The sequence below is a fragment of the Choristoneura fumiferana genome, chromosome 13 (genome assembly GCF_025370935.1).
Source record: "Choristoneura fumiferana chromosome 13, NRCan_CFum_1, whole genome shotgun sequence".
Lineage (NCBI taxonomy): Eukaryota > Metazoa > Arthropoda > Insecta > Lepidoptera > Tortricidae > Choristoneura > Choristoneura fumiferana.
Genome location: NC_133484.1, coordinates 6,079,598 through 6,105,592, shown reverse-complemented (window position 1 = coordinate 6,105,592; position 25,995 = coordinate 6,079,598). Strand labels below are relative to the sequence as shown.

The 25,995-nt window shown below is 36.3% G+C and overlaps 1 protein-coding gene across 8 annotated transcripts in view; it reads left to right on the top strand.

The window, feature by feature from the left end:
• Window positions 1–25,226, top strand: part of CASK (peripheral plasma membrane protein CASK) — a 337,531-nt gene extending 312,305 nt beyond the window's left edge. For 6 of the 8 annotated variants that reach the window (XM_074096112.1, XM_074096110.1, XM_074096115.1 and 3 more), the window contains 11 exons: window positions 3,079–3,270; window positions 5,396–5,560; window positions 9,084–9,152; window positions 9,805–9,834; window positions 10,213–10,311; window positions 11,999–12,137; window positions 14,749–14,868; window positions 15,388–15,498; window positions 17,316–17,423; window positions 18,896–19,071; window positions 19,834–25,226. In XM_074096112.1, the coding sequence (XP_073952213.1) occupies window positions 3,079–3,270; window positions 5,396–5,560; window positions 9,084–9,152; window positions 9,805–9,834; window positions 10,213–10,311; window positions 11,999–12,137; window positions 14,749–14,868; window positions 15,388–15,498; window positions 17,316–17,423; window positions 18,896–19,071; window positions 19,834–20,013 (1,389 nt within the window). In that variant the 3' untranslated portion in view covers window positions 20,014–25,226. The remainder of the gene's footprint in view (window positions 1–3,078; window positions 3,271–5,395; window positions 5,561–9,083; window positions 9,153–9,804; window positions 9,835–10,212; window positions 10,312–11,998; window positions 12,138–14,748; window positions 14,869–15,387; window positions 15,499–17,315; window positions 17,424–18,895; window positions 19,072–19,833) is intronic. The other 2 variants (XM_074096118.1, XM_074096111.1) reach the window with 1 other exon arrangement.
• The last annotated feature ends 769 nt before the right edge of the window (window positions 25,227–25,995 follow it).

Below are 25,995 nucleotides of genomic sequence, written 5' to 3'. Positions count from 1 at the left end.
ATATCTATAACTTGATAACTGATCATAATATAATCCTTTAACCCGTTACTTTACACTAATGATTTTATTTTATTTACTTATTTAGAATGTGTTTGGTGACCTTTGTTATATATTTAACCTCACGGAGAAAAATGGTTTCATATTTGAAACAGTTCTGCCTCGTTTCAATTATTTATTTATTTATTCCAACAAAAAATTACAGCATTGCAGTAAACACCAATGCGCTGTAAAATTAAAACAAGTTATAACAAAGCAAATATAGTATTTACTGTTGAGTTAGTTCAATAATAATATTAAAATATCACTGGACCTCGATCAGGAACATAGATGACCAAAGTGTTTTGGAGTGGTGATTTTTCTTAAAGGGAGGAGTTGGCTTGCCCTTAGCAAGGTGGTCGGATGACATAAGCTCGTTGGCTGGCCCAATTCGGGGGATCCATTGCGATTTGATGGGAGTGGAGGACAATGAGGACTATCATTTTTTGTCTCACTAGATGGCGCACTGTTGCGTGAGGTTTTTAAGTATGGCTTTCAAAGTCTGTTATTACGGGCGTGAAAACAAAGTTTAGATTAAAATCATATTTAATACACCTTAAAACCGTACCATAAAAATATCGAGCATGCCACAGTGTTGCATAGTCCCCGTTTTGTTCAGATATTGCAAAATATTCACAAAATTATTCTAATTATAAATAAACCGGCGTAGCTCACCCAAAAACTATGAGATTTGACATTTCGGAGACCTCACGCTACACTAGCGCCTCTAGTGGCGAATTCATACGCGATAGGCCTCATTAGAGACGGTGGGCGTAAATGTGCTGCAGAAGAAGCGACGAATGAATATATAACGTATACGGCATAATATTATGACGTATACGGCCTCGATGCACAAAATTGCGCTGTTGATTTTCGCTTGATAGAGACCTCACCACCAATATGCATGAATACTTACAATCTCGATGTTCATAGCTTTGGTTCATAGTGGCCGACAGGTTTTTATTTCTCATTCAGAACCACAGATCAAAACAACTTTTTTTATCCTTTTCGTTCTCGATTCAATAGCTGAAGCACTAGTTTTTTCCTAAACTATAGGGCAAAGCAATATCGGCCGCGTACCCAACATACTCAAACCTAACATATGCGGTTCCAAACATGGAAAGTACATAATATTGAGCCGAGGTTCCCTTAGAACAAAAGGCGTATGTTTGAAAGGTTAATTTAGCAGGATGCAATACAAATGTATTTAAGTGCGGCGGAATGTATTGGTTTCGGATTTTGTTGCTTGAATTAAATTTGTTTTCGCTTTCAGAGTTTCTTGTTTTAAATACGGTTTGTTCCACTGAATGAGATTTTACTTATTTGCTGAAGTTGTTCTGTGTGCTCTTGAAATGTATACTAGTATAAAATTAGCTACACGTTACTAATTTCCACATAATTTTGACCTTAGCTTAAAGTTCTCGAGTGGCGACCGCGAACCGGAAGACGAACCGTTGGCAGGCCTCCCACTATGTGGACTAACGACATCGTGAGAATCGCGGGTAACCGGTGGATTCAAGTAGCGAGTTGTCGTACATTGTGGCGTTCTAAGGGGGAGGCCTTTGTTCAGCTGTGGACGTCTTCTGGCTGATGATAATGATGATGATGATTGACCTAGCACATGCTTCAGTCTTTTTTAGGCTGTTAGTGCACACTATTCTTTAAACGTTTACCTGAATTGGTAACTAATCTTATTAAGTAGTGAAATAAAGTACCTACATGGCTTTATGTTCATCGCCACAAAACAAACGAAGTGACGTGATTTGTACGCCACATAAAAACCAGCGGCAAATCAACTTGATTTTTAATTCTATTGTGTTCGATGTTTTTCATGTATAGGCAAATCAACTTGATTTTTAATTCTATTGCAGAAGGATTAATTTCGATTTAAATATTTTCATGTATAGATGACCGTGGCGTGTGAGGCATTCCATTGGCTGTCACCACTGGATGACTCTGGCGGTAAAGAGGTTAAAGTTCCGTGTGACGTCATATCTACGTACACGTTTTACTAAGGAGTGACGTCACGGGCCTCTACGCACTTTGGCGCGCTTCATCTTTGCTTGCTTGTCAAAATAAAAAATACGTGTCCAATTTTCTGATAATCTCATTACTAAATAGAATATATTTTTGTAGCCAGGAATCTACCAAATTACAAAAAGAGAACCGTGTAATATTTTACACGGTTTTGTCTAGGTTTAGGCGTTGATTGCGGCGCGCGGTATAGATTGGTAAGGGGCATTTTAAACCTATTTCATTTCCAATTCCATTTTACCTATAAAAATAGTCTCGGCGGCAGTATCTTGAGCATTATCCATTTGAATAACGGTTAATTTTTACTGGTTTTTTACTATCAATTTCATTGAACTAAAATAATTTCCTTGCTCACCCGCAACCTTAAGATAGCTAAGCTTATGCAAAATATGCGTGTTCATGCAGTTCCTCCACCTCCACACTGTAAACAAGTACAGTGTTGCTGTGTACTGTGAGCAAGGAAATTATTTTAGTTCATTGATATGGACCTCTGCAAAGTAACGCCTGATTCAATAAATTATCAATTTCATTGATGGAATTATGCAGTTCGAATTGTTTGTTCCTTTTGTAGGTTAGTGGTTGGTTACTTTAAATCAAAGCCTTGCCTTGCGTTGAATCTAGATGGCTTTTCTACTCTGCACTTTTAATTCAGCTACTTAGTTGGAAGGAACTAAGTCCACTACATAGTTATATTAATTAAATACTTTGGTTCAAATTGAGTACTAGGACAACAAATTCCAACTGATAATATAAGAAGTAGGAAAGGACCTACCCGCAGGATATCTTAAACAACTACCTACATAAAAAATACAAAAATATAAGTTACAGTATAGTTACCTAAATATGCCTAACGGACCCCAAACTAGCCTAGCCTGTATCTTGGGATCAGTTATATTGCCTGTGGTCGCTCATGGTCCTCGGAAGCGGGCAAACTGGTCCTTCGGTCCGAATGACTTGGTCCTTTGAGCCGGATTAATTGGTCCTTTACACCAATTTCTTTTGTTCCAGGCCCTTCTGCAGGCGCACGATGTGGTCGCTCGTGAAGTGTACGGCGAGGAGTCGCTCCGCGCGTCCCCGCCGCCGGTCAACGGGCGGACCACGGCGCCGCCCCCCGAGGAGGACGACGATACCGAGCCCGAGTTCGAGAACGTGACTAGAGTGCGCCTCGTGCAGTTCCAGAAGAACACTGACGAGCCTATGGTACGTATTGTTCACATTCAACGTCGGGTCAGCAGGTCTACTACGAAATTCGAAAATCGAAGTTCGTGTCGTACCGTCCCGGCAACGCTTATATAATTTAATATACGAGTGAGAGGGACGGTACGATACGAACTTCGATTTTTGAATTTCGTAGTAGCCCTACTGTACGCGGGTACACGTACACGTGCTTCCAAAGCGAGCTCATACGCTCAAATAAGTCGCTAGTCTAAAACCGCCCTTACGAAAGTAGTAATGCGTGATAGCGAATGAGTACAAAGTTGCAACATGCAGTTTTTCTGGGCCTTGCTTGCAGATTTGTACATATTTGTCATACAGGCATTATTTTTTTAAATAGAGATCACAATGAACAAGGATATCAAAGATGGGATAGGGTATATCGCTAGTCTAAAGCTAGCGTGGGGCCGAAATGTTTTTTTTTTTCATTACTGTGCTCACAACTGCGTCTTTTGGAAATTGGCTCTTTCCCGGGATGAAAAATATTGCCTAGCCTATTGTCGGGGATAGTGCAAAGCCTTTAACTATAGATCATTCTGTGTATGTGGTAAATTTTGCCAACTTCCACTCCAAGTTCGTTGATTTAAAACAAATATGAAGTTAAAACCATCTCCTCGAAAACTACACATAGTGCAAATACGCGGTATTTACGCATGACAAATATTCATAAGCGCATTTGCACTATCCCCGACGCCTTTTCTAATCTGATATAGTGCAGCTTTCTATTACGGACCTAATTTTTCTTATGGTAACATGGTAATAATGTTCACATATTACCAATTAGATGTTGGCTACTCAACTATTCAAAGGGCAAGTGACCTGTCAGCGAGCACGCCAAATAATGCGACTGAGTTCAGAAACTACACTCGACGCTAAGCCCTTGACTTCTAAATTACTTTCCTCCATTTAGCTTTGAATGCTCCTAACTAATGTAACATACCTGTTTCCAGAATATACTAATTTTACTTCTGACATTGAAAGCCATTAGGTCCGAAGCTAGCTGTCCGCACTGTTCGATTTCGGCTGCAACCTTTACTAATGACATAGGAATATGCATCATCATGATATCGTTGCTCTGAAAGGTTCCATTTATCCCTAGAAAGACTGGAAAAAGGTTTAAATGGGTCCCAATGATGACTATCTTTTATTGGCAAATCGACTCTGGGTCCTTTCAAATTTGTAATATTGAAGCTACAAATAAAATAAATAAATGTTGTACATTACAAAATGCATCTGAAGTATTTTAGCCAATGTTTGATAAGTTTTTGTTCAATCTTACCCAACATTGTTTATGTTTTACAATACATTAATTGACGTTTAAAACTATTTTTATAGCAGATACAGTAAATTACCTAACATTAGTATCCGTATCCACTTTTCTATGAAGTTAGTATGGAACTTCTGTAAGGAAACCAACTATATTTAGTTGATGTTTAAAGTATAATGCATCCAAGCCGTAATGTTAGTATGAATGAAAATTAGCTATCCAATAGGGCTACTCCGAAATTGAAATTCGTATATTATCGTTACGAACTTCGATTTTCGATTTTCGTAATAGCCCCACTACTCAATCATAGGATGAAATAAAGTCAATACAAATATCAATAACAGTTAGTGTTTCAACTCCGAACCATTCTTATTTTTGACGACCGGATGGCCAAGTGGTTAGAGAACCTGACTACGAAGCTTGAGGTTCCGGGTTCGATTCCCGGCCGATTTGTATGAATAATATGAAATGTTTGTTCTCGGGTCTTGGATGTTCAATATGTATTTAAATATGTATTTATCTATATACGTATTTTTATCCTTTGCCTAGTATCCATAATACAAGCTTTGCTTAGTTTGGGACTAGGTCAATTGGTGTGAAGTGTCCCATGATATTTATTATTATTATTCTAAGAAGTGGATAGTTCTACAAGCGTTTCTCCCGTTATCCCTCAAAAGGGGTTTTCGACTCAGAACGGGATCATTCTCAACCCTTCCCGTTGCATTTAATGTATCAACAAACAAAAGTTTCCGCCGTGTAAATCAAATCCAGTTACAATACTTTCGAATTAGAAAAGTTTGTTCCATTTTACATGAAATTTTCATCCTTTTTATCATTCCCCAGGGCATAACCCTGAAGTTAGCCGACGACGGACGGTGCATCGTGGCGCGAATCATGCATGGAGGCATGATCCATCGGCAGGCTACGTTGCACGTCGGCGATGAAATCAGGGAGATCAACGGGACGCCAGTGGCCAACCAGTCTGTCGCACAACTGCAGAGGATGCTGGTAATTATATGAATCCCTTTATTGGACAACAGTTTTCGCCCGCATTTGTCGGCTTGAAACGATTCCGCGTCCATTATTGGTACGTAGATGTACCTGGGTGTAGATGATAGATTGATTACACACATCAAAAAAGTCTCTGAATACTCATTATAACCAGACAAATTTGATATGTTCGAAACTGTCTAGTAGAGGTGAGACGTATTTACTGGAATAGGTTTTGGCTTGGACGCGTGAGTACGCGTTCCCGCCCGCGATTCTTTTAGCGTACGAGTATTTAGGAGGCGGCTGACAACGTTCCGCCAACTTGAAAACAAGCATGATGCGTGCGCTCACTGCGCTCGCGCTTGGAACTATTCGCAAAACGTCCGGGAACTTCGGGTCTTCGGGATCGCTCGACTCGTCCTAGCCACTGCACGATGAATTCCAGGAAAAACGAGCGATTTATCATTTGTTCAAATAGCACAAAAAAAATGCTAAAAAGCATGAACACAAAAAAGTCTAGTTTCTTTTGATGACATTTCGGTAGTTCGATATTCGTAAAACTACTAAAACTAGTACGGACATACGCAATCACGGGAGCGCATTTACGGGAATAATTTTGTTTACGCAATGAGTCAATTGAGTTAAGTAGGTATTTGTAGATACTCGTGGACCTAGTCTTTGGATCTAGTCTTTTTGTGGACGCGTACTCGCAAGACTCAGTCCGCGTTTTGTCTAGTACGTCTCACCTCTACTGTCTAGGGATAAAAGATATCCCTATAGACATTTTGATGAATGTGTGTTGGTACGAGTCCTAGATATTGTGATAAAAACATTTATTTCTAAGTATTTTTCCCTGCTATATTCCAATGCCGACTTACTGTCATGAAAATACTTTGTATAAAAAAACTTGGTAAATAGATCGCGTGTTTTCCTACATTTAGACGTTTGACATGGCAGTGACAGCGGCTTATCCGTCGGGGCTTAGAGCTATCGAAATGTTACTAGTGGAGCCAGGGACTGTACCGTTATCTTAACATGCTTATAGCGAGTTTTAGCGCAGTCGGATTGATGCCATTCTGTAATCATTCTACCAATAATATAAACGTGGAAAAATATCAAACTGTTATGACGGATTATTCCTCAGGCAGGTAGCAACTTCGGAATTGGCGGGAAAGTGGTTTGATTGTTGATAAAAAAGTTTTACTTAGAATCTTTTCAGTGGAGAATTTTTTCCTATGTTAATATTGTAAAAAATTAGTAACATTTGATTACATAATATATTGTACCATGTGTATCAACACGGCAACTGTTTGATTAAAAAAAACCAGTTTACTTAAAAGACTGAAATGTGTCCAGTTTCTTTTCAGTAAGTACAACAGATCACTGTTACAGTGAAACATTTAAAAATGGATAGAAATTAATGATCACAATCGACCTTCGCAAATCGTTTGATACTAAAATGATTCCGAGTGTTATAGAAGCTATCGCCAAAGAGGTCATTAAGCTAAGAATTAGTAAATTAACCCGACATTTACCATGAAAAAATTGTCTCGCGGTTTAATTTTTTAAAACCACAAGACTAATGTTAATTTTCGTATATATCGTTCCCGGATTTGGCGCGCCACATCACAGTGTATCACGAATTAATTGGCTTTCAAATTAAACATGTAAAAGTCCCTGTTAAGCTCATGGTCTGATGCATAAATGATTAATCTGAGTAAATTTACACCGACCCGCAAATTAATGGCGTCCATTTTAAATACTTTCTGAAATACCTGTACGTATAATAAATAAAAATTATATTATAAATGAAAGGCCTTTTTTAATAGACAAGTTAAGTGCAAAATCAAAAATATAGAAAATTACAAAATAAAAGAATCAAAGAATAAGTAAATGACAAATAGGTACTACTCATCCACAACAAGTTTCGTCAGGTAATTAAAACTAAAAGAAAAAGACAAAATGACAGTGCAAAATGAAATGACATTCACTTAAAATAACCCCTTTGAGTTTTAAATGAAATTCACGCCTCATTCTGCACTGATTTTGACGGACATTTACCACAACGTTAACTGGATAAAATTTATTGGAAATTCCTGTTTGCAGCTTAAATATCTTACAATTTAATATCCAATGTGTGGAGACTTAAAAATCAATATAGCTTGAAACTTCGACGATGTGATTTTGGAAGAAAATCGTTCGTTTATATAGGATTCGTATCGAATATTGTCATTTCTATTTCAGAACCGTAAACTCAGGTTTCTACGAGTATAGACCTAGCGTTCATCAATAGTCCAAACGGACTTTTTAATATTTCGAACAATTACAGAACTGCTAACGTCATCTAGGAGGTTCATCGCAGCCTAATCCAATAGAAAATGCACGATGAACCTCCTAAACGTTAGCAGTTCTGTAATTGTTCGAAATGTTAAAAAGTCCGTTTGGACTATTATATTGATGATTATATTGATAAACGCTTGGGACTATAGAAACCTGAGTTTACGGAATGCGTTTAATTGTAACATTGGAAATGCGTTCGATATTGTGTCAGTGCTTTATGTGATATACCGTATTGTTGGATTTGCATAAAGCCAGCCATATCCGTTTAAAGTCCTCCTTTAAAGCTTGCCGACACGACTGTCAATATTGGCAAGTCGTGAAGGGATTACACAGTTCAGTACAATAATATACTAAGTAATAAAGTATCTAAATTACGAAGCGATATGAATCCATCATTTAAATAATTCAGGGAAAACTATCAAGCCTCAAGATCTTGTAAAATTGATTATTTGTGACCATATAACTATAAATTTCAAGTTCCAGTCCGTCCAGGCAGTCCAGACTTAGGAAATATACCTTGACCTCTTCATCATCATCATCATCATCATCATCCCAGCCTATATACGTCCCACTGCAGGGCACACACAGGCCTCCCCTCAGAATGAGAGGGCTTGGGCAGTAGTTCCCACGCGGGCCCAGTGCGGATTGGGAACTTCACACACACCATTGAATTGCTTCGCAGGTTTGTGCAGGTTTCCTCACGATGTTTTTCTTCACCGTAAATCTCGTGGTAAATTTCAAATGTAATTCCGCACATGGATTTCGAAAAACTCAGAGGTGCGAGCCGGGGTTTGAACCCACGATCCTCTGCTTGAGAGGCCATAGGTCAAACCACTCGGCCACCACGGCTGACCAATTTAATCTTAGGTACAAATTGAAAAATTTACACCTTCTAACTTTACTGAAGTTGTAAATGTAAGTATTGGAGGCTGTAGAAGACTTCTTTAAACAAACTGTCCAATGCGTCTCTCCTGCGCTATAGTGTATAACAATGTGCCATGTGGAAGTTGTTTGGATATTATTATGTAAATGAAGAAAGCCATTACTCTAGGACATAACTCAACCCCGCACATGGCACAAATACGCGACACCGCGACGTGCGCCGAATGTCTAGCCAAATGATATCACGGAAGGAACCGTGGTTGCATCTTCGTCACACATCCATGTCTTAATCATTAAATATGTATTATTTTAATTACAGCGCGAGGCTCGTGGATCAGTGACATTCAAAATAGTTCCGTCGTACCGCTCGGCGCCTCCACCATGCGAGGTAATCTACCTATACTCGTACTCTCTTCTTCTATCCTCTGATTCTTCTATAAGCTGGCTTAATAATATTGAGTTGACTAATACAGTTTTGTGTGATAAGCTACATTAGAATTTTGTCGGTTGAACAGATACCTCTTAGATTTCTGCTAGCTGAATCTCAGTCTGACTTTTCAGAACGCGCAAGATTTATAGCGGAATTACTGAAGTAAAAAGATAAACTGCTTTACCCCCGGGAGAGAGCAACACATTAAAGTGGAACATATTTTTTAACGAAATTAAGCATTAAACTCGTCCAATTTGTTAAATACAGTCCCTCGAGATCACTACCAGTTCGCGAGATGTATCCGTCTAACCCTTTGTTTACAATTTAGTTGGCTACAGTTGTAACGTAAATCTTAATCAAGCAAATAACTATAGTAATAACAACAAACGTAACTTACCTACCAAGCACCCAAACAACGTGTAAAGTAGAATGTGTGATACTAACGCTTGCTGTGTAAATAAGGCCGATGCAACGTTAAAATAAATCCAACTGAGCATACAAAAGTCGGCAAGCGCACATAAATCTGTCACACTCGATGCTTGTCTAAATAGTTTACAATTGGAACTTTTTGGAATCAAAATTAAAAATTGTACTTTTTTTTTCTAAATAGCTTTTCCGGATTAAGCCTTCGCCCGTACTAGTAAGTAGCGAAGCCAGACCCTGCTACTTTATGTCCATGATACTGGTTGTATTGTTTATGTTATGTTATGTTGTCTGTCACCCGGGCATGGCTGCGTCCCCGCGAACTCCTTCGTTTCTGTGCGCTTGTTGTTCTTTGCCATGGCTTTACACTTTCACTGTCACCTCATTTCAATCCAATACACTTATGTTTTAACTCACTTTGTTCATGATGCCTAATTTTACGTCATCATCATCATCGAATACTTCATCCAAATCATTAAATGTAAACACATTTTACTCGTCATACCTAACTCATTCCTAACACAAGTCACTCATATCATATTGAACATCCAGTAATTGCCAGCTTGCACATTTTTGATGCTCTTCTGTTTTTCAGATATTTGTCAGAGCACAGTTTGATTATGATCCTTTGGACGACGAATTGATTCCGTGTGCTCAAGCGGGCATCGCCTTCACCACGGGAGATATACTTCAGGTCAGTTCGGTTCTTACCTCTCGAAAAGTACCTACAAACAAAGGCATACTCGTACTTTACTGACCAATTGACCATCGAAGACGGAGCTGTGATAAATGATCAATTTTAGAAACGGATTCTTTATCTTTTACTCTACCGTACCGTTTCGTGGCATGCGCCATTTTTTTATTGAATTTATTATTTTCTTTGTTAAACGTTGTCACGAATAAATATTTTCATTCTTTCTTTACCAAAGACACTTTCCCCTACTTCATTTTTAAAATTCCGTATGCAAAAGGTGCCACCAGGATTCTGTATCCACTCTCCGTTCGTCCGCTACAGGCTCTTTAGAGTCGTAATGGGTGGATACTTGATTTTTTCTGAGTGTGACTATGATTTATAGCCACCAAAATATAATTATAAATTAATGGCTGTTGGCCGGTTGTCTATGTTTAATTAAGTGTTGTTTCGACTACCTATTGTAGATTACTTGGGTTTTAGGAATATCACCTTGGCTGGTTTGAAGATCAAAGCTGATATTATTCCTGGCATTTAAAACCAAACAATTGAACAATGATGCATGCGACTAAATCCGCGGATTTGAAATAGTTCACCCTTTGAGTTTATGAGGCTCATACTGTTTTGGGTCAACTATATATATACTCGTACTACTGCTATTACAATTATGTGAATCCTCTGGAAAATCCAACAATGCGAATGGTCGCTAAAATAGACAGTTACGATAAATGCAGGGCTATTATCGTTTTGAGGTAGGTATATGAGGGATGTGTGGTTTATTTATTAGTACCTACTCCTAATTCCACACGCAAACGTAATAATGCGTTGTAGGTGAATGAAATGAAAGCTCACCAGCCACAGTTATTGTTTGTTACAGAATAACGAAACAATATAATAAAACCAAACCCATGTGTTGAGTTTGCATCAGTTACCTGTTGTGGTACTTTTGGGACCGTTCTTTTAATATTTTTCTTTCTTTCATAAAACTTTTGAATATCGCTAATTTACCTACTCGTACTTTTATTATTTTATTTAGGTACTTAAAAGCGTTTATACCTGCTGAGTTGGCAACGTTGCATTTTTGTTAGTTTCTCTCGATAATTTCATAAAAATTTAATGAAAATTAAAAATGTTGTCTGATAGAACACTTCTTAATATAAACGTTAATGTGTCTACTCCAATAATTATTCGTGATAGACTTTTATATTCTTTAAAAACGATTTAATGTTTATGAACGGTTTTTAAAGAAAATAAAAGTCTATAACGAATAATTATTGGAGTAGACACATTAACTTATATATTAAGAAGTGTTCTTTCTATCAGACAACATTTTTAATTTTTATTAAATTTTTATGGAATAATCGAGAAAAACTAACAAAAATGCAACGTTGCCAGCTTAGCAGGTATTAAACGCTCTTAAATGCTTAGGCTCCTTTTCCCCACTGGGCATTCTGCAGACGTGCCCAAGACCCTGTGAAACGTGATCGTAAAAAAATACTTTCGGAAATATAAACTAATAATGAACATGAAGTTCACGCATAGCGAAGGGAGGAGTGCAAATCTTGGCCTTGGCTAAAGTGCTCAGGATCCCTATAGGGTAAAGAAAGACGGCCTTACATTATACGTTTAGTTTTGAGTTTAATTATAAGTTTAGATTGTTTTTTAAATACCTTCTCTAAATAATTTACAGATTATAAGCAAAGACGATACGCATTGGTGGCAAGCGCGGAAGGATGCCGCGGGAGGTTCTGCCGGCCTAATACCGAGCCCAGAACTTCAGGAGTGGAGGGCGGCCTGCGCCGCCGCCGAACGATCTAACACCGACCAAGGTTCGAATCACATGTGTTCTTTTTTAAATTAGAGATAAATGTATTATTTTCCTTTAAAGTATGATCGTTTATTTAGATGATGTTGTTGCGCAATGCCTGGTCTGTTTTCATTTGGTTTTAGGATCGAGTTCGGTTGCAATAATATTGTCCGGTTTAGTGTCTTCAGTATTATATTGATGTTGTTTTTAGGATGTATCGACGTTTCATGTATTTGGTTTATAAAATCGTTTTCAGATTTTGTTTTATCGCTCTTCTGAATTCATATTTGGAAATGCTTCCTTTGGCTTTTATATTTTTTATCGAAGTCAACTGTTTTGTGAAATGAAACGAGAATCTTCATTTTGCTTTTTTACAAAGTGTGTGGTAATTCCAATTGGTTTTCGATGACATTACTTAAGATTATTTTGTAAATTAATTACTTATTTATTCTTCGGTTTAATATTAAATTTCAACTAATTCAGATCATGTTACATTATTTTGTAAAATACATAAACGGTAATACTTACATTAACATTTTGTGTTTTGCTTTCAAACTTAAACATCATTGGACGAACGTGCAGTTGGTATGTAAAATGCTTGTTTATCATTGTACCGAGTAATACAAGCTCCCCTTTTAATCGAATATAAGTATTCTTCAAAATAAATTGTAACTTTACTCTTTCAAACTTTGCATGGTGTTTGTAACCATTACTGTTGCCCTTAAATATATTTAATCCTACAAAATGATAGTAATATTATATCACAATCAGAATGACTGTAGTATGACGCAACCTTAAACTGAATTGAATGTTATTTACTTTGAAACAATGGGAGTTTGTGTAACCCCGAATGATATATTTTATCGCGAAGTGCTACATCAAGACACCAAGCTAAATCTTCATGTGAAAATATTTCGTATACCACACAAACTAAAACGGAACTAATTTTACATAATTTGTATTTTACTCCAGTTTGCAATGTTCATTGTAACTTTCGACTTGTTGTCTTTGTTTTTATAAGCACTTCACAGTAAAACGTTGAGTGTAACCCCGACAATAGTAGTGGTCCATACCATCCCATTGGCAAGTTGCGTTTGCATGACCCATGTTGTAATGTTGTGCTGCTAGGAGCCGAAGGATGCGTGTCTCACACTGACGGCTGTGAAAACACAGGTAACACACTGTTTTATACTGTAGTTATGAAGAATGTTGATACGTAGATGAAACCTGGAATCTGAATCGTTTTCACCACTTTTTCAACCGACTTCAAAAAAGGAGAAGGTTAATTCGCCTGTATGTTTATTTTTGTTTTATTTTTTAATTCTACTGGATGGCAAACGAGCAAGTGGGTCTCCTGATGGTAAGAGATCACCAGCGCCCATAAACATCTACCATCTTCATCTATCTATCTTGTGGGTTTGTTACGGAATAACTCCGCCAATTGTGGGCTGAATTTCAAAATTATTTTTTGTTCTAAAGGACATACTTCCGAAGTGGTCCCATTGTCACCAAGTCAAGATCTGATGATGAGATCTCAGAGAAATCGAGGGCAACCCTCAATAAATATTAAAAGCATACTTATAGCAATTTTGGCATTTTTAACACCAAGAAGTATTTACATTCAGAAGGTATCATTTCGTTGGTGAACTGGACCTGATGAAGAAGAGCGTAGATACCGGTACCTACTCTGTTATAAAATGATATAACTATGCTGTGGTTGGGCTTAATGGATCCTTGTGAGATGCACTTTTGCTACAAATCACTAAAAACAATTTAAAAAAAAATCTGTCTGTTCAATTTTTTGTTGAAAAATAATTTCCTGTCACGATATAAGACGAGGATAGAAAGAGACGGTGAATGCGATCGCGAACATCAGCGCGTTAGATAATGCGGCCTTTGGTTTTGAAAATTTAATGTCAGTGTAATTTGGTTGTTTGAAGAAAACTAGGTAATTATAACCGTTATCTTTTGTTCACTCACTCAAAAAAATACAGCATATATTTTAGAGTTCTTCGATTAAACTACTTCTCATCGGTATTGGAAATACGTGGATATTTCTAAGTTGTTGATGCCACATCAGTCTTGAAGGCGGGCTTAAAAACTAACTTCTTCCTTGAAGCATCCGTCCTGTGATGTGTCACGCTAGACTATTAATAGCCCACGTTTTAAGGAAGTACTTTTAGACTTAGAGTAATTGAAATTCAACCCGTGAAGAATCTTGATTGATTGCTGTTCAGAATTGATATGTTTTTATTTAATTAAATTTCCGTGTAAAAGATCAGTTAAAGATCCGCTAAAATGTGACTGATATAGACTTATTTCTATTACTTATATCTGCTGTTACGGATTTACCTGTAGGTAAATCACTGGTTATAAAATGTATTCAGACCGTTATCAAATAACGATGTGCTTGTTACTAAGGAGTCATACAAAATTTCGTTCCAATTTGTGTTTTGTGTTCAGAAAGCAAACGCATTTCAGTGTTTAACGATTCACGGGTAATTACATTAAACATATTCGTTACATGATGTCAAGGGTGACCTTTACCTTTTTAGGGAGTTCGTCAAAGGTAACCTCATTTAAATGTTACCAAATTTATTAAAACAACCTCACCGTTTTACCGTTTGTTTCAGTGAACTGTTCAATTTTTGGACGCAAAAAGAAGCAATCCAAGGACAAGTATCTGGCGAAACACAACGCCGTGTTTGATCAACTCGACGTGGTCACTTATGAAGAAGTTGTGAAGTTGCCATGTTAGTATATTTTGTACCTACTCGTATATCCTACACTCAGTGTCAGCCCGGGTAGAGCAAGAGAGCGCTCGCTCTAGGCGCCAGATGGGTTGGGGCGCCAGATGGGTTGGGGCGCCAGATGGGTTGGGGCGCCATTTTTCAGTTTTTAATGCAAATGATGACGATGAAATGATGGCGCCTTTTGAGAGCATTTCTACGAATTTTAAGACAAACTACGGGTAGCCTTTTGGATTAAATACAACAATAAAGTAAAAGATCAAATTAACAGAGCATTTGGGCTCCGAGCTAAAATTATTTTGTTGATGATGTTGTTAGTACTGAGTTTTAAGAGTTTTTATTTTTTGTTACCTATTCTATCCCAAATTATTATAATCGACGATCTTGACATCAATTGTTCTGCCTACCTTGACATGTAAGTAATTCATTTGTAACCGGTGGTTATAAAAGTGTAATCAACAACAACTTGCAATAAAAAAAAATCTTTTATAACCAAAGAACTAAAACAAGTGTATGTTTTAGCGTTCCAAAGAAAGACTATAGTTCTGCTGGGCGCTCACGGCGTTGGACGACGCCACATCAAGAATACGCTGATAGCTCGTCACCCAGACCAATATGCCTATCCCATTCCACGTAAGTAAACGTTAATTTAATAAAAAAATACAATCATAACTACCAAACTGAAAATCTATTTATGTGTCTATCTCTATCTATTTATCTGAGTTTTTCTGTTATTTGTTTAAATTTGTGTAAATTGACATGTTTTTATTTAATACACAAATTTCATAAAAAAACCCTGTAATTTTTTTTTCGTTTCTTCAGTATGTTCGATGCCACTACCAACTTTGATGTACAGTCAACCAATTTGATTCCTAACCCACTATAGAACTTTGTCATAGTAAATAATTTTGGTTTGTCTATCTATAGCAATTCTTATTGGATGACGTAAAATGTTACAATGAATGACAAGATGATGTGGTGGTATAGGAATCAAATTGGTTGACTGTACATATTTGCCTTAACTTCTATACCTAATATCTAAATGGTTATCTGAAAGAGATCACTTTTGACCGATAGGATCGCCTGATGATTACCTACCCTGCATTTTGTCTTTCTGTAAACTTATTGTACTGAACTGTAGTGCTCAATAATTAATATTTGTATTATATCGGATTTTGGGAATGAAAGCTATTAAGTACCGTACCTTTTAGAGGTACAACCGTTCATCCCAAAATGTTCTTCTCTCAAAACATACGTTTGGCTTGATATCCATTTCCCAAAAATACCTAATTCCTAAATAATCCGTTTCCCAAAAATACGTTTGTCAAGATATCCGTTTCCCAAAACACCCGTTTCCAAAACATCCGTTCCCGTCACCACCTTTAACAAAAAAAAATAGCGTTGTTGATCCCGTATCAGTTTTCAATAATTATGGCAACCCGACTGCTAAGTCGAGCAAAATCTGTTATTTTGACCTTGGAGGCTTTCCACACCTCTAATGATTATGCAATTAGTAACATTTGGCGAGAAACGGGTCTTTAGGGAATACGGGTGTCATGAGAGACGGATCTTTTGGCATACGGATGCTATAATAAACGGGTCTTTTGACATACTGATGCGATGAGAAACGGATCTTTTGGGAATACGGGTGTCATGAGCGACGGATATTTTGGCATACGGATGCTATGAAAACTGGGTGTGTTGACATTGTGATGCGATGAGAAACGGGTCTTTTAGCATACGGTCAATTTAGGAAAATGTTATTTTAGAACGGGCGTTTTGGGAAAGGGTATTTTAGGAAACGGACAGAACGTTCCGAAAGGTTTCATATTCATATTTCGTTCCTGAAATACTTCCTGAAATATTTGTGACAGATGTCAATGATGCAGTTTCTGTCAATTCAAACAAAATAAACAAAAGGTACCAACAGCCAAATATGTTGTCTACCACCCTAAAGTTGATAATCGCTTGCATTGCATGTCACTAAACAATAGTGCCAATAGACGTGTCATTTGATAGTAACTTGTTTAAAAATTTATAGACCATTTATTTGACTGATGGTACGTTACAGATACCTAAATATAAAACAACATTAAATATCAGAATGTTAAACCACAACAGGCGCTAAAAAATAAAGCAGAAGGTGAGATCAAGTACCTAAGTTCTGATTCATCAGAGCTTGCTTCGTGACTTCTCAAAATCGGAAACGTCAGACTTTTTTTTTTTTTTATTTGACTGGATGGCAAACAAGCAAGTGGGTCTCCTGATGGTAAGAGATCACCACCGCCCATAAACATCTGCAACACCAGGGGTATTGCAGATGCGTTGCCAACCTAGAAGCCTAAGATGGGATACCTCAAGTGCCAGTAATTTCACCGGCTGTCTTACTCTCCACGCCTACAACAACAACTCTGTGTAAATTACTTTATCACATTATCTTGTACTTTCAGATACTACCCGACCACCAAGAGCGGATGAAGAAAACGGGCGTCACTATTATTTCGTGTCCCACGAAGAAATGATGGCGGACATCGGCGCCAACGAATATCTAGAATACGGTTAGCTAGAATAATAATAATAATAAATATCATGGGACACTTGACACTTGAATGCCCCTTATAATTATTATCTAAGCAATCTTTATCTTTGTACAGACGAAGCAACTGAATCTTATATCAAGGCGGAGCCTTTTCGCTACAAATATCACGTTGCCTTACATAGATCTGCCGAAGAAATCATCGTCAAAATATGCCACCCTATTCAGTATTCTCGACTGTATCATAATATTTATTTTGTTCCACCCGGATGACCGACTTGGATAACTACGTTAAGGTGGAACATTTCTTCTTTCTTCACCTTTTACACCGTAATTAACCAGCAGTTTCAGAGGCTTAACTACTTATTCCTAACTTAATTGAAATTGGTCCTGGCGCTTCGCCGGCCGCTGCCGCGGCGCGCTTAATTCGCTGGCTCGGCTCGCGCGTTGTTGTCGTATTTGTAGCTATTCGTGACATCGTGACACCCCTGACTTCGCTCGTCTTAGTGCCTAATTACAAGCTTTTATTTAGTTTCAAATGTAATTCCGCACATGAATTTCGAAAAACTCAGAGGTGCGAGCCGGGGTTCGAACCCACGACCCTCTGCTTGAGAGGCGATAGGTCAAACCACTAGGCCACCACGCTCGCACCTCTGAGTTTTTCGAAATTCATGTGCGGAATTACATTTGAAATTTACCACGAGCTTTGCGGTGAAGGAAAACATCGTGAGGAAACCTGTACAAACCTGCGAAGCGATTCAATGGTGCGTGCGAAGTTCCCAATCCGCACTGGGCCCGCGTGGGAACAATGGCCCAAGCCCTCTTGATCTGAGAGGAGGCCTGTGCCCAGCAGTGGGACGTATATAGGCTGAGATGATTTAGTTTCAACTGTCCCGTTATCTGTCTGTCTGTCTGTAATCAAAATAAATCTTGCAAGTTAAATCAACTAACCACACGCACATTCGACCAACGTAAATTCGGCCAACTTTCAGGGATTGACTTGAAATTTGGTATACTTATGTAAATTGCGTGACAATACAATAATTTGGTAGTGACATCCTGGTAGTCCGGCCAGGATCGTCTCCACAGGGCGGAACTCTTCAACGGTTAATGGCATTGATTTGAAATTTGCTATGCAAATGTAGTTTGGGTGACAATACAAGTACAGCCAACAAAATGTACAGTCAGCAAAAAAAGCTTGTATTAAAAATGAATTTATTACCAAAAACTTTTTTCCTGGATCTAAGTTGACAGTAAAAGTGACCAATTAATTACATTACCGAAAGCCCGATGTTTCACTTGGTTAAGAAGTTATCTAAGTTGGTTGTCTGAGTCGAACAAATCAAATATTTGTCAACGTCACCGCAGCTTTACCTTTTATACGTCCGATGTCTTAAGAGCTGTCCCCGAGGTCCTTAATGAGTATCTCGATCAATATTGTTGATATTTTTTTTTATTTCACTGCGCTCTTTTTATAGAATGCTATGTTCACAGGCACTCACGAGGACGCAATGTACGGCACAAAGATAGAAACGATTCGCCGCATACACTCCGAACGTCGAATAGCCATTTTGGATGTAGAGCCGCAAGCGCTGAAGATCCTACGTACGGCCGAGTTTGCACCCTACGTCGTGTTCATAGCTGCTCCTCAGCTTACCAACGTTGCTGATGTGAGTCTTTAAATAACTTTCGTAATAAAAGCTTGAATTTATTATCATCCAGGGCTAACGTACATGAAACAAATACAGAATAAAGATGACCTCGACATAAGTCGACATAATTACAAAAGTACCTCGGCCAGAGACGAAAATATGGGACGCAAAAGTATAGCATGCTCTATGGGACAACTGCGTAAAACAGTTTTTTAGTTTCGCCACGGACGAAAGAAAACTGTATAAGGTTACCGTCAAGTCTCGTAAAATTAAACTAAACAATCGATTTATTCAGTTAATACTTTGGAAACCCAAATGCCCGGCTGCCATTAAGATAAAGCGGTCTCTTTCTAACTTTTTAAAACGAGACAAAAATCCGAATGGTTTGAGTTTTCATTTCGTACATTAATTTCGTTAGTACGATAAACTAATTAAATTACTCTATCTACTAACGAAACTCTACGAACATAACTTTATTTAGTAGTTATTAATTAATTGAATGGCCGCCGTGACCTGCCGTGAAGCAGCAGTGCTTGCACTGTTGTGTTTCGGCGTGGAGAGTAAGACAGCCGGTGAAATTACTGGCACTTGAGGTATCCCATCTTAGGCCTCTAGGTTGGCAACGCATCTGCAATACCCCTGCAGATGTTTATGGGCGGTGGTGATCTCTTACCATCAGGAGACCCACTTGCTCGTTTGCCATCCAGTCGAATAAAAAAAAAATGGGATCGGCGCTTTTCTAATGAATGAACTAATTCTCACTTTTATTTATATTTTCAGTATGATGGCTCCCTAGAAGTCTTAGCCCGCGAGTCTGAACAACTGCGGCGCACCTACGGCCACTATTTCGACATGACCATAGTCAACAACGACATAGACGACACCTTGGCTCAACTCGAAGCAGCCTTGGTCAGACTGCGCTCCACTCCGCAATGGGTGCCCGTTTCCTGGGTCTACTGACAGTCCGACTCTTACTATCTGTAAATGATTCAATAAGTAACTGGAGTTGACTCTATGTTCAGTAATGAAGCTGTATAATTTTTGTAGTGTTGCCAGTACTTAATTTGATTTCAATGTACGGTAATAATTTTTAATGCAAAAGAGTAATATTTCAAGGGTGGCCAATAGTTGTTCTAAAGGGGCATTTTTTTTAAAGTCTAGGCCGCGATGGGCTACTACTTTTAGAGGTACCTAACTACTAAAATAAGTCGCCCTATTGACCAGCTGGCCGATTAACGCGTTGACGGGCAAATTCAAATGTCCTGACGGGCCATTTTGTGGCCAGTCTTGAACTATTTAACTGTGCTGTTGGCAGAGCAAATTACGCTATTCTTGGCACATGTCTAGTAATTGTAATCTTGACTTTTATTATAAGAGCAACAACAGAAAAAAGTCTGTCAAGAACAGAGGCCGTATTGTCTAAGACGCGGGCGCTCGCGATTGAATACGCCATCTCTTTGCACCCTCATTCTACGCCGTGTGACAGAAAAAAAATGAAGAAGTGGTGAAGACGACTGCGTTTGAGAATAAGGCCTCTGGGTGCCATGGAATGGATCTAAAGAATAATACCTACCTTAAGAACTGAAGTTTACGCCTCGAAGTATTAAGTAACGTGATCAGGAACGCCATGTCAATAATTCTGTCATTCTCAGCTAGAGTGAGCAATGTGGGCGAACCAGAGCATGAAAATGTACATTAATAATGAGGAAGCACAGTCTCTTGCATCGACTGGTTTAACGCTTGGTAGATATTTTTCACTAGTAACTTAGATATTTTGCTTTACGTCTGTTTTAAGACTACAGTTGAACATAGTGTTAATTTCAGTGGTCACGGATCGCTATGGATTGAATACACGATTCTATTTAAAAAACGCACTTCTAAACTAAGGCAGTGAGCAATTTACTAAATAAATGTTACAACTCTTAACAGTTGTTGCACTGCTGCACCAATTTTGCTGACGACTCTGTTTCACTCTCGCAACTTATATTAGCAGTTGTTAGAATGAGACGGAATAGTGACTAAAGGTGCAAGAATCTGCATGTTTTACTATTCGTTATAACTGCGTAGTCAAATGCACATGATTTCAATGAATTTAGATAATTGTGAAGAATTTTGAAATTATAGACTTTTTCTTGTTTATATTTATCAAAACGATGTACCTTTTTAAATTTTTATTAATCAGTATTTTCACTGTACCTCTACACGATTATGATTATAAATATAAGATTATACTAAAAAACATTCCTGCAAAGTGATTGCTCGAATGAACCTTCTGTTCTGAAGTTGCAAACTAAAAAATGCATATTAAAAGACGACACAATCCGGCAAAAGACCGGTTACTCATCACTTATGAATAATAACTGATATTACGAGTACGTACTTATTCTAATATTTATTTGAATGTGATTATGTTAATTTATAAAAATGACTTGATATTGACTTCTGATATAAAATTGATTACGTTAACAGTTATAAAAACCTTGAATCTTCAAGCTTGCATGGTATTTGGTGCATGAACGCTCAATTTCACTATTATGTGCCAAACGTGTGACAACATACCAGATTTCACAGAAATAACGATTTTAGACACTTGCACATTACCTAACTACATGAATTTTGGATCAATTGTACATAATAAATATACATTAGTACGTATTTAAAAGTAAACTAATTGTCTAGAGGAGTAACGTAGCTCAAAATGTTTACTTCAAAAATATCTTTAAGATCTACTAAAATATATTAAAGAATAAGACTCGCTGTTCAGCTAAATACACAAAATTGATATAGAGGGCATTGACAACACTGTCCATTTTGAAAATACGTGGTAGCCTTTCCAACAATCACGACGTTGAAAAGTTTGTGTCATTTAATTTTGCACAACCCTATCGTGACTTCGCTGTGTAGTTTAGCTGAAAAGCGACCAATCACACTACAGAATTAGAATTCACAGGGTTCTATGTAACAGTATGTTTAAGTGTCGAAATTGTGTTCTTATTCTTTAGGATATCTTACATACTTCATTTACATAACTTCCGGGACATTCACGTTAATATCTATAATGCTTTTGTTACGAATATTTTTTGAAAACACATGGCTTTTGTACTTTAATTTGGAAATACTTATTTGATTGAGAAAAATACCATGAACCATTTAACAACTACGGATGGTGAGGTTATTAAAATCGTGGCAGTGATTTGATAATGATGAAAAAAAGGACTTTACAATATAATATAACCTATAGAATGGATCTGTACAAAGAAAACGGTTTAAATTCTGTAATTGGCTTACCAATCACCCATTTAAAAATATTTAATTTTTTTTTTGTTTGTTTTTTTGTTTAGACAAAGTAATTGTTTCTTATATCCCGTTCTTATACATTCCAGTTCTGTATACATATATCTAAATAATAAACGAGTAGCAAAATTTTACGATATGACTCACTGTTTCACTATATTTACTTTTTATGACTATTTAGGATAAGTAGGAATTGTTGTAAGATATAAACAAAGTTTTTTTTTATTATTGTTATTATTTTTTCTTAAATTAGGTACGTAAAATAAGTACAAATTTTCGTCAATGCTCGGTGTTTCTTTGATTTTTATTAAGACTATAATAATTTTTATATTTTTAAACTTTTAACACGTTTCATCATAATATTTCCACGTTAGATAATGACCCTTTTGTAAAATTACAACGAGTCTCTTTCGAACAGCAAATGTTAATAAATTATAGTAGATAATTGTTAATTTCCATATTCGTTGCAATTATTCCTACTAAATTTGTTAATTCCTCAATTACTTCAAATATTTAATTATATCAATTATAAATCTTTCAACTAATCTTTGTAAGAAGTTAACACAGCACCCAGTACCTAAGTTTTATTTTTATTAAAACATTGGGTGTCTTCTTAAAAACTTCTATACTTAAGGTGAGAATAGCGAATGAATGTAGTTAAATAAATTAATCATACGATATTGAATTTAAGTAAAGTAGGTGATACTAAGAAATGTGCATTGACGTGCGAGTAGCACTATTATCCTGGTTTTGTTAAAAAGCAATGTTGCCATTAGAAAAAATACTACTTTTATTGAAACTATTTAATTATGTTGCCATACTTTGTAAATTATATATTCAAATAGGAACCTGTTTTACAGTTTTGAAAAGGTTTATTGTCTTTATGCAAGAGTAGTTAAGTCAATCTATGTATGAAAGTTGGTTTTGTAAATTTTCTATGGCATAATGCAGATTTTTTTCTATAGTTTAATGATCAAATGTATAGAGGAAACGAGCTGGTGCCAAAAACTACAGTTAACGCAAGGCAATATTTGAATTGTTATGATTTTCAAATTAACATCATTAATTGATTCGCCATTTAGCATAGTTGAGTCTAACTAATGACAAATGTTTGTTGTTGTCTTCAATATTTATAACTTTTATAATATTACCGCATTTGTGCTGAGAGTATTTTTTTTAAATGGCGGGAAAAATTCTAAATACAAATCAAGATTGAAACTAAAATAGTAATTAGTTTAGTTGTTTTAGAAAAATATGGCAGTGTCTAGTGAGTTTTGCCGTAATTTGGTAAAAAATGTAGAAAAGGAAATATGAGAGGTAATGGTGGATAAACGGTGACAGCCGTTGCTCTTTGTTATAGTTGGTACAGTCGAGTTCATAAGCTCGTGAGCGAAAATTTGATCAAAAATATCTGAACACGCCTCTATTGTTAACGGCGTAGAAGCGTGTTCAGATATTTTTGTTCAAATTTTTGCTCACAAGTTTATGAACTCGTACTACTAAAATAATAACCGCTAGTAAAATTGTTTGACGTATCACCGCCATTCACCGCTGTATGCCAGGTGTTGTGTTGATGTTTAAAAAACAAAAATAGTAGCATACGATCGAAAGTACGCTTAAGTGTTTTTCGGCAATATTGTACTTACCGGTTTTCATGCACCAGCTCTTAGATATTGAATTTTACAAATTATTTAAAAGATTATTTTGTTTCCTGACAAAAAATATTTTACTAGTATAAGTAGGTACCGTTTTTGTAAATGTTTGAGAATCTCCTTTCTATTAGAATAATTTACCGAGGCATTTTGCAAGCCAAGCTTACAAGCCCAAGAGTATTAAAGTTAGCAGAGTTTTTTACCTTTTCAAGTTGTAGATTGTTGATTTGACACCACAGTCTTAAGACTAATGTTAGTGTTTTGATGTTTATAAAGATACTTAATGTGGATTATGATTGTATAGTTGCATAATTTTGAATATCATTGATTATCTAGTGCTGCTCCTATACGGAAAGTGTGTTTGCGAGAGTCTTCTTTATAATTAAATATTGTTCAACCTTGCTTGTTATAAATTGTAAACATAATTCTTGTCTAAAACAAAACCTTTTTCACAAAAAAATATTCATTGATAAAATCAAAATTAAGAGTTATAATTATCTTCAAATATGAGAGAAGTGACAAGGAGTGTCGTTTAAGGTTAGAATTTTGTGGGAAGTTAAGAACAAGCTAGGAAGAAACTGCTTTAGGTATGTAATTATTTATTAAATATTTAACTGAGAGTATTTTTAATGTTATACGCATCACAAATAACAACGCCTGATCCAAAACATTCCATTAACTACCACTTGGTTTTATTATTATTATTGTAATAATTATTATATCATTAATGTTATGGAGTCATTATGTTTACTAAGATATTGATTTGTATTGTGATTTTTTATTATTAAGTTGATGTTATTTTATTGTTTGTTGATAACATTATGATTATTGAATTTAATTATATGTATTCTCTTGTGATTTCATAGTTAAGCTTATGTTTTACAAACATAATGTTATATTGTAACACGATAATGAATATAACAGTAGCGTCAATACATTAAGTTTAAATGTAAAATCACATGAAATTAAGCAATTATTAACTGTTGTAACATTCGAAACTTAAAACTACCTACTAATTTAAAATGATACTATTAATATTATCCGGTACAAGCTATTATGAAACGTAACGAAACTCAATGCCTTTAATTACACCTTGCCGTGTATGAGGATGATTTAAAAAGTTAGCAAAATCTTGACAGAAATGGTTCAATATCAATGACAACTAATGATGACTGAATTAAAATCTATTATAATAACTGTTAAAATTGAATAAACCGCACAAAATAATTAACCGTTTTATTTTTCTCCATCGCATATTTGACTACCATCTCCATGTAATGTTTAATCCCAGAAGATTTTTTCTGAATTCTAAATACATAAAGTTTTGGATAGGTACTTATGTACATCAGCCAAATATGTGGTCTACCACCCTAAAGTTGATAATCGTTTGCATTTCACAAAACAACAATGCCAATAGACGTGTCTGTCAACTTGAAAGTTCGACTTCAGCGACATATTCATTTTTGATAGGAACTTGTTTAAAAATTGATAGACCACTTATTTGGCTGATGGTACCTATGCATGTTTTATATGTAATTAAACTTAAAATTAGTGTTACCTCGTATAACTGTCGGAGGAACCGAAGAAGAAATTTCGAATTTCAATTTAGAGGAGGATTTCAGTATTTCATTAATTTTTGACTAAAAAGATTTTAATTTGTTTCTATTTGTTTAGTTTTGCATATCTAGCTGTTGGATTCAACCAGTGTATTCTGATCCAGTTTGCACCTCAACTTAGATAGGGTGGTCGTGGTAGTATTATGTAGTAGTTAGGTAAGTAGCTTAACGCTATTTGTAGTGTACTTTGTCCATTAATAAATGGACATGTTTTTAAGCTAAGTAACTAAGCTTAAGTGGTCATTTTTAGTGGTTCAGAACTTGACCAAAGTTCAGAAGAGGCAAAATTTAAGTTAAAATAAAAAAAAAAACTATAATAGTTTTTTGAAATGTTTTTTTTTGCGTTTGATAACTGTTCAAGATTATTTTGCATGCATATG